The following is a 16548-nucleotide window of genomic DNA, read 5'->3' on the forward strand; positions in this document are numbered from 1 at the left end:
GAAAAGACAAAATGCCAAAACTCTTGCAAAAATCTCCAAGGGCATGATGGAGAGAGGCCACAATAGGGACTCAGATCAGTGCCGCGTGAAAGTCAAGGAGCTCAGACAAGCCTATCAAAAAACAAAGGAGGCAAACGGTCGCTCCGGGTCAGAGCCCCAGACATGCTGCTTCTACGCCGAGCTGCATGCAATTCTAAGGGGGGCCGCCACCACTACTCCACCTCTAACCGTGGATTCTGAGGCGGGGATAATCTCATCAGCCACACCTGAGGATTCTGCGGACAGGGAAGAGGAGGAGGAGGACGACGACAAGCTTGTGGAGAGCAAACAGCACTCCGTTTTCCCCAACAGCCAGGATCTTTTTCTCAGCCTGGCTGAAGTACCCTCCCAAGCCAGTATCCAAGACCATGACCCCATGGAAGGGACCTCAGGTGAGTTTATCTTTTAAAATTAAAAAACACTTGCTTTTAAAACAAGTTTTATATGATTATTTTGCCCTGAAGACTTGGGATGCATTCGCGGCCAGTACAGCTACTGGAAAAGTCTGTTAACGTGTCTGGGGACGGAGCGGAAAGCCTCCAGGGACATCTCCATGAAGCTCTCCTGGAGGTATTCCAAAAGCCTTTCCACAAGGTTTCTGGGCAGTGCAGCCTTATTCCGTCCTCCATGGTAGGACACTTGACCACGCCATGCTAGTAGCAAGTAATCTGGTATCATTGCATGACAAAGCCTGGCAGCGTATGGTCCCGGTGTTTGCTGGCATTCAAGCAACATCCGTTCTTTATCTTGCTGTGTAATCCTCAGGAGAGTGATATCGCTCATGGTAACCTGGTTGAAATACGGGAATTTAATTAAGGGGACCAGAGATGGCCATTCCTACTGGGCTGTTTGCCTGTGGCTGAAAATAAATCCTTCCCTGTAGTTAGCCAAGCGCGGAGCGGGAGGGGGGGAATTGGCCCTGAGCTTTTCGCGTTTGGCTAGCAGGGATCTTCCCGGATACCAGCCACGCGGTGGGGGGAGGGATAAAGCAATCATCCAGAGAATTGGACTGGGGGGGGGGTAGTTTGTTTTCTGCTGCTGAAGGTTAACAGGAAAACCGCAGCACTCAACGGGCTTTGCTTGGTATGTGGGAAAGGAGGGCGCAGAAGCCGAAAGACAATGGCTTACCATGGCCGCATGCAAGCCGAATTCTGTTGCCTGGACCTGCATCTGTGATATCTAGCAGCAAAGCCACAGGCACTCAATATTAAGAGGCAAAATGCAACCTTGCACAGAAATCACATGTGCTATGTAATGTGAATAGTGTTGTTCACCGTGAAAGAGTATAAGCATTGTTCTGTAAAATGTATCTTTTTAAAAAATTCTCTCCTTTTTTCCCTCCCACCAGCAGCTGCAAATTTTTCAGGCCTCCCTCCTCTGTCCCGAAGGCTATCTCAGATAAGGCGTTGGAAAAAGAGGACGCGAGATGAGATGTTCGCGGAAATCATGGAATCCACCCGCAGTGAAAGAGCTCATCTGAATGAGTGGAAGGACATGGTTTCAAAGTATAGGAAAGATGCCAGTGAACGTGAGGACAGGAGAGACCAACGTGAGGAGAGGAGAGACGCTCGAGATGAGAGGTGGTGGCAGGAAGATCAGAGGAGGCAGGATGCAATGCTGGGGCTGCTGCGTGAGCAAACAGACATGCTCCGGCGTCTGGTGGAGCTTCAGGAACGGCAGCAGGATCAGAGACTGGCGCTACAGCCCCTGTATAACCTCCCTCCCCGCTCCCAGTGTTCCATAGCCTCCTCACCCAGACATGTAAGAACGCAGGGGGGAGGAGGCTCCGTGCACCCTCCCATTCCACCCCAGTGGACAGCCTAAGCAAAAGGCTGTCATTTTTTAAACTTTTTTAGTGGCCTTTTCCTTCCCGCCGATCCTCCTCCCAAACCCCACCCGGGTTCTCTCCCTCTTTTCATAATCAATTAATAAAGAATAAATGATTTTTAAACAATAGTGACTTTATTTCCCTTGAAAGCAAGCTGTGATCGAAGGGGGAGGGTGGGTTCCTTACAGAGAATGAGTCAATAAAGGGGGTGGGTTTTCATCAAGGAGAAACAAACAGAAATTTCACACTGTAGCCTGGCCAGTCATGAAACTGGTTTTCAAAGCTTCTCTGATGCACAGCGCTTCCTGGTGTGCTCTTCTAATCGCCCTGGTGTCTGGTTGTGCATAATCAGCAGCCAGGCGATTTGCCTCAGCCTCCCACCCTGCCATAAAGGTCTCCCCCTTACTTTCACAGAGATTGTGGAGCACACAGCAAGCAGCAATAACAATGGGGATATTGGTTTGGCTGAGGTCTGGCCGAGTCAGTAACGATCGCCAGCGACCTTTTAAAATGTCCAAATGCACATTCTACCACCATTGTGCACTTGCTCAGCCTGTAGTTGAACAGCTCCTGACTCCTGTCCAGGCTGTCTGTGTATGGCTTCATGAGCCATGGCATTAAGGGGTAGGCTGGGTCCCAAAGGATAACTATTGGCATTTCAACATCCCCAACGGTTATTTTCTGGTCCGGGAAGTAAGTCCCTTGCAGCAGCCATTTAAACAGAGTAGTGTTCCTGAAGACGTGAGCGTCATGAACCCTTCCCAGCCAGCCCATGCTGATGTTGGTGAAACGTCCCTTGTGATCCACCAGTGCTTGCAACACCACTGAAAAGTACCCTTGCGGTTTATATACTGGGTACCCTGGTGCTCCAGTGCCAAGATAGGGATATGGGTTCCATCTATCGCCCCACCACAGGTAGGGAATCCCATTGCAGTAAAGCCATCCACTATGACCTACACATTTCCCAGAGTCACTACCTTTTGTAGCAGCAGCTCAGGGATTGCTTTGGCTACTTGCATCACAGCAGCCCCCACAGTAGATTTGCCCACTCCAAATTGATTCCCGACTGACTGGTAGCTGTCTGGCGTTGCAAGCTTCCACAAGGCTATCGCCACTCGCTTCTCAACTGTGAGGGCTCTCATCTTGGTATTCTGGCGCTTCAGGGCAGGGGATAGCAAGTCACAAAGTTCCATGAAAGTGCCCTTATGTATGCGAAAGTTTCGCAGCCACTGGGAATCATCCCACACCTGCAACACTATGTGGTCCCACCAGTCTATGCTTGTTTCCCGGGCCCAGAATCGGCGTTCCACGGATAGAACCTGCCCCGTTAACAACATGATCTCCAAAGCACTGGGGCCCGCGGTTTGAGAGAATTCTGTGTCCATGTCCATGTCCTCATCATTCTTGTCGCTGCGCTGCTGTCGCCGCCTCCTCCTCGCCTCGTTTTTCTGGTCTTGGTTCAGCATAAACTGCATGAGAATGCGCGAGGTGTTTACAATGTTCATGACTTCTGCCTTGAGCTGAGCGGGCTCCATGCTTGCCGTGGTATGGCGTCTGCAGTGTTCACCCAGGAAAAAAGGCATGAAACGGTTGTCTGCCGTTGCTTTCATGGAGGGAGGGGTGAGGCTGTACTCAGAACCACCTTTGACAATGTTTTTTGCCCCATCAGGCACTGGGATCTCAACCCAGAATTCCAATGGGCGGGGGAGACCGTGGGAACTATGGGATAGCTATGGGATAACTACCCACAGTGCAATGCTCTGGAAATCGACGCTAGCCCCGGTACATGGACGCACACCGCCGAATTAATGTGCTTAGTGTGGCCGCATACATTCGACTTTATACAATCTGTTTCCAAAATTCGAACTCTGTAAATTCGGATTAATCCCGTAGTGTAGAGACACTCTTTGTCACTTAAGTAGCTTTGTGGATACCACCCTAAAATCTCAAGTACAGGTGAAGAACTACTTTGGCTACCCTTCATATAGAAGTATATCTTCGCTGAGAAAGACAGTGCAAGACTCAAGGGATGAACTAGTCAGTGTTTAAAAGTTTCCTTAACCTGTTCACTGTGAGCCACTAACCTTTCTGAAACCGATAAGGCTATTACTAATGTATAAATTTCTACGAGATAGTACTGAAGTGGGCAGCCATCTCCTTTTGAACAAAAATATACAGGAAAATGACATTACTTCAACTAGAACATCTTACTATATAGATACAAGAGAAACAGAAGGAAAAACAGAGATGGATATCAGTATGGGAGCAGAGCTAAAGCTGTTTATTATACGTAGGTTCTTATATTGCCGTAATCAGTGTAGTAGATTAGCACCTTCACATATTAGGCAATATGATTAACATCTGTAGCATATGGTTTGTTCTCTCTCTAAGCCTTTTCTCAGAGGAGGAATTCGGTGTGTAGAATAGGTTTTTTGTTTTGTTTTTTTAAAAACAACAACACTGCTATATATGTGTTAGGGCAAAGTGCACCTTTCATTTGGAAAAGAAGGTGGCAAGGTTTGTTTGAGTGACTTTATCTGTGTATTTCTATATTTTCAAATGTTGGAGTTGTGCTGCAGTTTAACCTTAACTCTCAATTTTCTGGATTGTTTTTTGATAATCTTAAAGGAAATGTCTAGTTACTTGTCCCATGAATTACCAATATGTTCTCTAAACCTTAACTTCATCTTAACATTTTTGTCAGAATTTAGATCCTAAACCCTTTCTGCCTGAAAGGAATGGGAGTCTCTACACTGCTTCATTTAAGCTGCTACATAAACACTTCACAAGTAGAATAGCATTTAACAACTCCTCTCTATTCTCTACTATTGTATTTGTAGAGGAGAAAATAATGTGCGCACACTTGTGTTATAATTTACTTGTTGGTCCAGAAAGTTATCACATTAAATGTCTGTATGAATCTTTATGTAGGTGGAGTTGTATTCCTGGTGTAACATTTATTACTAATAACACATGCCACAAAATCATTACTGGCAAAGAAATATGGAGTAATAGCAGCAAAACAGTTTCTGTTCATGGGCTATTAAAGGTCTGATTTTCATTCTCTCCAAAAAACTTAGTAATCTTTTGTTGCAACTCCAAAGTAAGTACAGACAATATAAAACCACTGAGTTTTTAAAATCAAGTTTATTGGATATGTTGTCTATATTTTTATTTTACCATTGATTAGTTTCTGATGAGACATACTTGGCATATAATCTATTATAGAATAGCGAGGGAGCAGTGATATATTTTCTAATATAATTAATTCTGAGAGCCAGTGCGCCAGCAGATTTCACTTTCAACCATTTACTTATTTAAAAATACGTACCTATATTTAAAATGAGCAAGATGACATCCAAGAACCGATTTGCAGAATTTATTGCACCCAAACTGGCATTTCAATAAATTCCCCCTTTAACTGTCAAACCCCCTAACTTCTAATGAAGGACAAGTCAGCATGAGGTAGTCAGAAAACAGGATCAAGATACTTAGTCCTCATGTAAAACAAACCTCATTACTCACAGCATGCCATGCTCCTCTCAGGAAAACCAGAGTTATAGCATATACTACAGTGTATATGAAGCCTCCTGCAAGGACCACTCTTTGAGCCTCAGGTTGAGTCACATTTGCCAGTCCTTCTAATGTCCTCACTGGATCAATTTCTCCTTCTCTTCTGGCTGACCTACTGTTGATTAGCTGCTCTATTACACATTTAAGCATGAAGAACCTAATGCTCCACTGGAAATGGTTTGAGGCTAGGGGTGGGCTGGGTGCTGATTAATGAGGTTTCTGAAATGAGATGATATTTCTTTACGTGCTTCCGGAGGAGTTGCTTGTCAGGGGAAGAATAGCAGCAAAAACTACAGCCAAACGCCTCACCAGTGTGATGTCGTCGCACATGGAGGTCCAGGCTCTTCTTCTGGATGCTGTAATGTAATGGAAACTTATTAGAGCTTACTGGGAAAAAACTGTAACTACGACTACTAGAAGGAGTATTACAGTAGTGGCTAGAGGTCCCAACTAAGATCAGGGCCCCATTGTGTTAGGCACTGTACAAACACACAACAAGAATCAGTTTCTGCCTGGACAGTTTATATTCTAAGAGAGACAAGACAGAGGGTAAGAGGCTGAAAACCAGAGTATGAATTTATTGAAAAATATTTGTGTTTTGACTTTGTACTTTTAATCACATTCTCATTATTTATGGATTATGACAAAAGAGCAGGCCTCCAAAATAAGAATTTAAGCCATGAGCCAAACACTGTCAGTATTCTACACTAAAACGTGAGCTCTGTTGAATATTTACTATGGATCTCATCCTGTTCCCTTTGACCTTACTCACTCATCAGTATTAAGAAGCTGAATAATGTTCTATATAGTTTATACACATTCCAAATAGCCACTTGTATGAATTTGTGTATATACAAATTCATACAAAAGATTTAAAAAATATTTTAAGAAAACCTTTAATGCTCCAATAGGTTTTACTGTAGAATACAACCCCCCTACTTTAACTTATAACATCTTATACTCTCCTGTTAGGTGCTTTATTTCTGATATGTAAATTGAACCAGTATAGAATCTATTAGACTGTTTATCTGAATGAGCCTTACTCTTCAGATTATATAAAACAGTCCAGTTCAGAAACATTTCAGGTCTTGAATTTCCAAATATAGAAGTTGGAGAAACAAAAATTTGTGATGGTAGAGAAAGAAGTTTGTGTGACACATTTTAAAATCCATTACTCAGTGGACACTTCCTATTAGATGGACAGGTGTCATTGCAGATTTCATCCCATCATTTCCTATTAACTTGACTAAGGTGATACTAGGGTCTCTGCTGAATCCAAGGCACATAAACAGTCTTCACATGTGGCAGCTCAAATCATGAAACCTTTTTTGTGACTAGCTATAGGCAACCCAACCCAAAACTTTATTTTAGTCTCAAATTAAAATTAGAATATTGGGTAGAACTCAGACGTGTATCTAAGTTGGTGTAATTTGCACATTTCTAGCTCCTTTGTTATTTCATTTATACCATTTTAGGGTATATGTCTACACTGCAGCTGGAGCTGTGATTTGAAGCTTGTGTAGATGTAATTGCATTAGCTTTAATCTACCTATCTTGCAAAAAACTGCAGGGGTGACACAGCAGCACAGGCATCACTGCAGACTGTATAAGCACACCTGATCCCCTGGGTATGTACTTCCATTGTTAGCCTGCGCTGAAGCCTGCACTGTTGTGCCCTCATTGCTATTTTCAGTGTGCTAGCTCGATTAAAGCTACACAAACTGTAAATCGCACCGCAGTGTTGACAAATCCTTAGATTTGATTACACATGTACCTGTTTACTTATGGGTTATTTACTTACATCACTTTACCCTTCCTCTTTCAATATGGCCCACTGAGATCAACAGCCTAATGAATTCTATATTGATGCAATTTACATATCAGAAGGGAAAAAAAAGGCAACTAACAGGACAGTATAAGATGGTATACGTTGAAGTAGCGGGGGTTGTATTCTAAAGTAAAAACATAGTGGAGCATTTAAAAAAAACTATTTAAAGAAAATATTGAAACAGTTTGTATGAATTTGTATATTCACAAATTCATACAAATGGCCACTTGGAATATATACAAACTATACAGAACATTATTCAGCTCCTTACGCTGATAAGCAAGTAATTTGGTATACTGAAATTCTATAACAAATACATGTGCGAAATGTTCTTTAAGTAAATAGCACTTTCAGAGCATGATACAGCACACTTGCTGAATTTAGTTACTTGTGCATAAGGCCCTACTTAATTTGCATCATTATGGAAATTGTGGATCCTGCAATATTAGGCTTCCACCACAATTTTGACAGCGGGAGTCCCTACTCTCAGCCCCAGGCTACCGACAGCGGAAAATCATGGAAAAAATAATAATGGACCTTATTAGCACAAATAACAAGGTCCACTATTACTTTTACGTGATTTTTCCATGGCTTGTCCACAACTCAGCCACAATTTTTGAACTATCATCCTTATTCGTGCATTATATTTAAGCTCTGATCCTACACACATATACATGCATGCTCAACTTTGAAGATATGAATGTTCCATTGACTTCAATGGAACTACTCCCATGTCTAAAGTTAAGCATGTACGTAAGGCCAGTATTAGGGCCTTATTACAAACCAACCAACCTTGCAATTTGCACTAGTGCAGGGAATTAGTGAATTCTGTAAATCCAATTAGAATCAAGGCCAACATGTCACAAAACTGTACTTATTTTGTCAATCATTTAAAATAAAGCACAATATACACTAGAAAAATATGGCAGCATATTTTGTAAAAAGATTTTCATAATATGAGAATTCACTACAGTGCCCTACTGTTAAATCTTACTTGACAGGAGGAGAATCTGACACATTTTTGTGCAGATTATTGTGTGTAATTTACTGAACTGCAGATTAGCAGTGTTCTGCTCTGTAGTTCTGTGGTGTCTGTTATGTAACAGGAATATTTATTTTCTGACTCCTTCCTGCTCTCTTCTCTAATTCATACAGTAGAACAATCATCATTCTTATAACTTCTAAGAAGGCGGTCATCTGCTAATGAATGTGTCCTATTTTTGTCTCAATTTGGCAGTGAATTATCTGCGCCAACTCTTGAATTTAATTCATTTTTTATCACCAAAGCTGGACAATGTTTAGAGTTCTTAATTTCAGTGTAACTGTCATGAAGATTAGGAAGAGACATTTTTGTTGTTGTTATTCCTGTGTTCAGTTACTGCAAGGCTCACAATGTAGGTCAGGGGGCTGGGAGTTTACTCTAAATTTGGTGTTTTTGTTATTTTACCACTTATTTGATGGATGTGTTTCCATTTTGAACTTGGGTACTAAAGGCAACTTGGAAGTAACACTTCAATTTTGCAAGCCTAATCTCATCCAATGCTAAATGATTTACTATTGATGGTTATATAATAGTCCTTTCAACCAAACAAACCAGCAAATGGGTACGGCAGACAAAACCTCTCTCAGTTTAAACCTCTGAAGTTTAAACATCCAGACGCAAATGGTATTTCATTTAACATATAGTACCATGTTCAAAGACATAAAAATGTAAAATATTTAAGTTATCCTTTTGTAACCTTACACACTACAAAATGCTCTGTAACATACTTCAAAATGTATTTGAGCTTTGCCAAAATTACCTATTGTTTCTATACTTGATACAATGTACAGTACTGTGCAAACACTGCCAAATGAACAAAAGACACGTGTACAACCTCACAATGAGAAATGCCTTAAGTAATATGACATTTTTCCAAATTTTGGGGGGGCGGTGTGGGTGGCACTACAAGCAAACTGGCAGAAGAAATCAATATGAGGAAAAGACCTAGTGAAGCTGACGTAACAGTGTGAAGAGACTCCCATTCACTGAATGAATGTATAGAAACATGTTCTTCTGTCATAATCCCAGTACCCCATGAGACACAGATATCATCTCAATTTTCCCTCAGATATTTTTAGATTTATCATCTTCCGATTCCATATATCCTCCCTCGTCGCCTGTACAATGTCAGTAGAAATTAAGCAGAAGCAGAGATAAAGGGGTTAGAAACATCCACTTAGAAAAACTAAACTATTCATTAGCTCTTTGTATCAAATGACTCAGTTGTCTATGGGAGTGAATTTAAATATCTGGCTCTTTTGTTGATGGGCAGAGTATGTAGGAAACAATATTTTATTTAAAAACTGCATAGTTATACTGTGAAAAATCTGGCCAAGCAAGGGGGACTATTTACACTTACCAACTGTACGAGCACATTTCACATTTGTAGGGCCTCTCACTTGTGTGAGTCCTGAAATGTCTGCGCAGAGAGCTTGCATCAATTGAGGCATAAGAGCAGATTTCACATTTGAAAGGCTTCTCACCTATCAAAATATGGAAAGCAGGGGACATGTTCACATAAATGACGAATGGGGGCTGGAGGGATGAAGGATTCAAAAGGAAATCACCAGAACATTAAAAAAATATCCTCAGACCCATTGGCTTGTCTCTTACATATTCCCATCTGAAATAAGATCACTTGAGAGTTTATGCTAGCCAGGACATGGAAGGTTTGGCCTGCTAGTAGCAGCTTAGGTTTCCACTGCCAAAGCAGGTTACTTATGGGTTACTTATGTGAGGGCAATGTAGCTGCATCAACAAGAACAAGCTTCAAACACAGTCAATGCCTATGTTTTGACAGATCTAATAGTTCAGTCCTCTGGTTTTGACCTTCTACGGCATCTGCGGGCAAAACTCAAATCGCTTCAGTTGTAGAGTGATCAGATGTACTGCAAATGACTTAAAGAGAGGCCTTCGTGACTCTGTGGCCAGTTACAAGGTGTGGATCATATACTTGCAGGCTGCATCCATGGCAAGAGCTGCCTTGGTTCCCATGTGAACTTCCAATGCCCTTCCCTCAGGTACTGAATGGTTACAACATGTAATCTAACACACTTGACTTGAATATCTATGTAAAAGCTGTTGCAATAAATAAAACCTGAAATAAAAAGTATGTTCTTGCACAACAGGACAATTCTAGTTCAAGGTAGATCACTTATTGGTAATGGACATCTTTAACCTTAAATCATCACATGAAGTGTAACTGAGGTAAATTGACTAACTCCATTTCCAAACTGAAGATCAGTTTACTTTTCTGCTAAAAAGACTTTTATCCTTGCTGCTTTTCCTGCATCAGCCCCATGAATACAGAATGCTAACTCTCAGCCTACTTTAAGTCACTAGGTTAACACCAGTTAAAAACGGTTTCTTGCAAATTGAAGAGGAGGTAGAACAGAAGTTCTCAAAAAGCAACAGGAAACAGCATTAGCAGTGAAGCCAGGATATTAATTTTTTTTTGTAAAAGTAGCATGGACACCTTTTAGCATGAGCACAAAAAAATAATGCTTAAAAAGCAGAGGACATTAAGGGCTTCCTCCTTTTGGTGCACATAGAAATTTTGCATGCACGCCCATCTGCACACATGCTTTGATCTAAACGTTTACCTGCATATTTTACAACATTTATCTAATATAGGAGAACATGAAAGTGAAACAGACTATAAAGAAAAAACTAAACTATAAGTCTATTTTCAGGTTCAAACCCAAATGCAAAACACAGACAATTCAAGTTAATGGTGAAAACTTAAAAAAATATATTAACTTATTTCATTTTTAACAAGTTAACTTATTAACAACATCAACACTGGTAAGGTAGTATTTCCCCTCAAATATATGATTTTTAACCAGTGGGTCTCTAATTCTCCATTGGAACCATTATAAATGCAAACATGCAGGACACTGCCATCTCCAGTGCTTTACATGTACTTTTGGTATTGGTTCATCATAAAGTAGATTTTGTTCTGTATTGTCTTTTAATAATAATAAAATAAATAATGATCCTCATTTTGGACTCAGTATATAGACTCTTTAATCCTCAGGGGGAAACTGAATCTCAGAGAGGCCAAAATTTTCAAAATCAAACTCAGGCCTCGTCTACACTTGAAATGCTACAGCACTTCAGCACAGACACTACCTACGCTGACAGGAGGGGTTCTCCCACCGACATCGGTAATCACCTCCCCAAGAGATGGTAACTAAGTTGATGGAAGAATACACCTGTCGACTTAGCGCTTTCTACACAGGGGATCAGGTCAGTTTAATTGTTGTTGCTTGGGGTGTGGATTTTTCACATCCCTGAGCGACATAGTTAAGCTGACTTCATTTTCTAGTGTAGACCAGGCCTTACCGTTAGACACCTAATACTTGGGGGGGGGGGGGGGGGGGGATTTCTACACCACTGCACAAGTGCAGGATTAATGTCTGCCGCAGATCCCCCCCCCCCGAATAATTGATTCTGATGGGGAGGAAAAGAGAAGCCGCAAGAGGGATCACGCTGCAATTATACATTACACCCACTAGGAGCTGATGTGGTGCCAGAAAAGAGGGCAGCTGGTTCATGGGCTGAAGCAGCCAGCCCCGGAGAGGAAGGGGGCAGAAGCTGCCTTCCTCACAGTGCTCTGCCTGCAGGGCCAGGTGAGGAGGCATGGGATATGGGGGAGGAAGAGAGAGCAGGGCACATGAGGCTGCTTGGGTGGGTCACACAGACTGGCGATCAGAAGAGCTAGTCGGGGGGGGGGACAGACTGGGACGGGAACAGAGGAGTAGTGGGGTGACAACATTGAGCCAGGGGATGAATGGGAATGGGGGGGGGGTGCCGGGCCACAGGGGGTCTGGGGTCTGCAGGGACACACATGGACGGGGCAGACTAGTGGTCAGCCAGGATCTGCATGGGAGAGGCTCCCCAACTTTCTAACAATCCAAACTTAGATCCATCCCCTCCCCTTCCCCCAGTGTAGACTAGGGCTTAGATATTTGATTATAATTTATTCAGTACTCAGACAATGTATACACACACACACACACACACACACACACACACACACAGCAAAATAATTTAAAAAAACCTCACCTTGTCCATTTTTTTTTTAATATTAACATGTTATAGACATGCCTGGACTGTTAAATATACGTAATCAGAAATTTCACTCAGCAAAAATCACTAGACATGACATGTCATAAGCATAATGATGCACTCTCTGTAATATAGTAACATCCTGTTAAATAGACAGATCTGACAACTGTATTATTGTAGAATGTCTCTAAACAGAACTCACTGTTGTAATGATTATTGTATTGTATTTAATATTTACATGGCAAGGATTCGTAAACGTATAATACTTTCTAAATAAATAAATAAATAAATAGATAAAATTTAAATACATAGTTAACTGGGGTACTTTCCTGAATCAGGGACAAAAACTAAGTGCTGTATACTCGCTATCATAGCCAGAGTACCTTCTTTCCTTAGAACCACTGTAAATACTTGCTGAGGAACAAAGAGAGAGGTCCAAACTCTCATACTGCAAAACAATCAACACTTTAAAAAAAAAATACAGTGTATTGTAAGTGAGAACATAATGCACACACAGAGCTTACCAGTATGGATGCGCATATGCTGTATCAATGAGGCCTTTAGCCTAGTTTTGTACTCGCAGTGCTGGCAATGAAAGGGTTTGATGCCAGCATGTATTCCCATGTGTCTCTGTAGAGCCAGTTTTGAAGAACACTTCCTGCCACAGAGGAAATAAGCCTTGTCACAGCTGAAAAAAAATCATCTTTTTTTCCTGGATAAACGTTCCAGAAAGATGACATTTCTCAGTTATAGCATCCAATTGTGTTATTGTAGCCCTTTAATGACTTTTATGGCTGTTATTTATAGCTGTTAGTTTAATGGGTATAGATTAATATAATCAGGGGAGGGAGAATGAAAGAACAACGATTTTTTCAGTCCTCACAGTAGTTAAACATATTTAATTTAATAATTGTCTTACCTTTAAAATATTAATGCATAGAATGGCCCAAATATGCATAATCTATGCACAGGTAATTTACTGGCAGCCTATGCACATAATGTGACATTCAATTGACCGTGTAGGGCAGCAAAAAGTAGAGATCCAATCTGAGCTTCTAAAAACCATTGGTATCAATGGTAAGTACTACCTTCCCAGCTACCTGACCCACTTTTTTACTCTTGTACATTGCAATTATTTACATTGAAAAGTACACCTCTGAATGATGTATGGATTTATACCTCTTAAAAAGAAGAAGTGAGAGTTTTTTTACTATTAAACATAGATGTAAATGTTTGAACAGTAATATAGATATCATAAATTCTATTGCTGTTCATGTGAATTTAGGGTCTGGCACTTCTTCTAGAGCCATCAATCCTTCATGCCCACAAACTGCCTATCTATATGTTTTCAGCACCTAAAACTCCCCAACTCCCAGCAACATTAGTGAGAACTGTGGGTAAGCAAGAAGTGCAGGATCAAGCCTATAATGCAGGCAACTTATTTTTAATTAGTAAAATATACCTCCATTATAAGTTTTATTAGAAAAAATATAAGCAAAAAAAGATTTGGGTCAAATCCTGGTCCCACAGAAGTCAATGGGAATCTTCTCAATTGATTTCAGAGAGATTAAAATTTGGCCCTCCACATTTTCAAGTTTCTTGATCAACACTATTATAGAAAAATCATTTTCATTCTGATACATTCCTGTACATTAACTGTTAAGGTAAATGCTAACCCCAAAATATGTGCACTAAAGTCACACATTACTAGTACCCATTGACTATTTTGCTTACAACCAATATATTAAAAATAAAGCTATAACATACATATTTCATAATGCAGATTTACTATTTTAAAAGTCTGATATTGTAGTACTTTTGCTCTTTCACTGATTTCTGAAATTTACTACATACAGCAGTTTACCTTATCTCTGAGATGTCAATCATGCAAAAAAACCAAACAGAAGATTAATAAAAATTTCCAGTTTAGTTAACTCTTAATTTATAATTAACTTTTCAAAGGATGTTTGGCTGCATCAAAATTCAAAACAAAAAGATGGAAAAATGGACTGAACTCTCAGACGTGTGTAATTTAACACTTGCTTGCACTGCAGAAATAAAGCTTGCATCATTTAGAGGATATAAGCCCATCATTTCCATAGGGGAAGTGAAAGCGGTTAAAAAAGAAAATTGTTAAAAACCGTGCTGTTCACAGAAGATATGCAATCTTGAATAAAAGAATGATTTCAGTAAAATCAAAAGCTTGAGAAGAAATAATTGGATTTAAACAGCGGATTTCAACACGTCAGCCATCTATGAAAAGCAAGCTGTGCCATTCTAAATAATATTTGTTACACCAACTTTTTTCCTTCCTCTAAATATTTGTGACCAACTGTAAAGCCTTACTGCAAAAGTAGATTTTCACAGATCTAGAATTCGAAGGATTTTTTTTTTTTTTTTTTTAAAAAGAGCTACAAAATAAATACACAGCTCAAAAACACAGATGCTGTCTAATTTCCATAATGCCTTTCGGAATCAAACAGCCACGCACATACGGTAATTCAAAGTTATAAGTACTCTCATTCACTGAATAGGAAAACATTCTGTGTCACTGCTTCTGCTCACTGCAATCACAATCAAAGCACTATCTTTATGTATTTAAGAGATACCTATTTCACAATGATTTAGTTGAGCAACCCAGTTCCATCACTCAATCACGTGACTTGAAGAGAAGATTCTTTTGGTTTGAACTGTAGTTAAAACAAATAGTTTATATGCATGGTTCTAACAGTTGTAAATGATTTAAGGGGACACATGAAGACTCCGATAACCTTGTGGTCTCATCTCAGGTGTTTGTGGCATAGAATGACCCAAAGAGCCATAGATATTGATCTGTGTCTTTTTTTTTTTTAAATATAATGCTAGAGGAGATGATTTATGAGTGTAAGTATAAGGAGAAAAAAATACTTAGATTACATGTAATTACAGCAGGGACAACTCATTTTCACCCTTAAGAGGAAAATAAGCAGTACACCATAGGGGTATTTCAGACACCTTTTTTAAAAAAAAAGGCATGGATTATATGTACAATATTTACATAAGTTAGCAAGTAGGAAATGTCCTTATTTATGTTAAAAACACCACTTGTTCAGTTTTAATTATCAAAGCAATTTACCTCTAATTTACTTTTCATCATTTATGATGCTTACTTGTTGAATTTCTCTCAGACTGATCAATGGAATGGACTAGATAGATTAATTTGTGCTGCTGGTTAGTTTCTCATCAGGTTCGCTTTTATGATATATATTTGCATGATACTGCAATAAAACTGGGTGGCTAACATTATAGGAGAATATTAGTTTAAAAAATGTTTCCACTAGAATTAAAAAAAATAACCATTTCATTTAATCTTAGGCTTTATGAAGATTTTTTTGGTGTAAAAAAAAATATATATATATACACATTATATTTTGGTCAAAGCTGACCTGACATTTGGCCTGATCCCATTAGTTTCAACAAGAGCAAGACTGGTTCCAGAGCACCTTTAAATGCAATCCTGTGACTTGAAATCCAGCTTCTCTACCACATGGGTTACAGAAGTTCCAAGTATACATATTTCTCCTTAAAAAGAACTTTTTAAAAATAAAAATATAAATGAATATCAAAATTACTGGTGGTGATGTGCTAAAAATTCACAGGCTGTTCTGCAAAAGTAGGTTTATAGAGTTAAATGTAAATATGTTCCTTTCAGTAGAATCAGATCACGTCTCTTCTTTTAAGATAAATCAGAAAAAAACAATTTAAAACAAAACCAATGAAATATTTAAATTCAACTAACATTATTTCAGTCACAGAAAATGAAATTATCTGTTAGTACTCAGTTAATGCCAGATGTTTCACTGAAATCTAGCACCTGGCTTTTTTTCAAATTCTACGACATGCATAGGAAAGTAATCTCTCTAGGGCACTTAAGAAACGTAACATATTAGATATCAATTAGCAACTGCTAATGTGATCATTGAACAATATTTATACTCCAAATTAATGATTTGGTAAATTTCCATAAGCTATTTAAGGACTTGTCCACATGGAGACTTACTGCATGGCAAGCCAGGGTTTGAATGAACATCACACTAGCGGATCGCACATTAAGTCGCCCTGGTTTTGTATCAGACATACTATACTAGCGGAAGAAGAAAAAAAAAAATCATTGTTATGAGCCCACTG

The 16548-nt window shown here is 39.7% G+C and overlaps 1 protein-coding gene across 6 annotated transcripts in view; it reads right to left on the reverse strand.

Annotated features, from left to right (window-relative positions):
* Positions 1-4995: 4995 nt before the first annotated feature.
* Positions 4996-16548, reverse strand: part of LOC101940313 (oocyte zinc finger protein XlCOF6-like) — a 28519-nt gene continuing 16966 nt past the window's right edge. For 4 of the 6 annotated variants that reach the window (XM_065584895.1, XM_008165364.4, XM_008165366.4 and 1 more), the window contains exons 5-7: positions 12906-13039; positions 9671-9794; positions 4996-5796 (exon numbers count right to left, since the gene is read on the reverse strand). In XM_065584895.1, the coding sequence (XP_065440967.1) occupies positions 5598-5796; positions 9671-9794; positions 12906-13039 (457 nt within the window). In that variant the 3' untranslated portion in view covers positions 4996-5597. Of the gene's footprint in view, positions 5797-9670; positions 9795-12903; positions 13040-15810; positions 15954-16420; positions 16505-16548 lie in introns of those variants that run through there. The other 2 variants (XM_065584896.1, XM_065584897.1) reach the window with 2 other exon arrangements.

Source organism: Chrysemys picta, chromosome 2 (assembly GCF_011386835.1).
Source record: "Chrysemys picta bellii isolate R12L10 chromosome 2, ASM1138683v2, whole genome shotgun sequence".
NCBI classification, from domain to species: domain Eukaryota; kingdom Metazoa; phylum Chordata; order Testudines; family Emydidae; genus Chrysemys; species Chrysemys picta.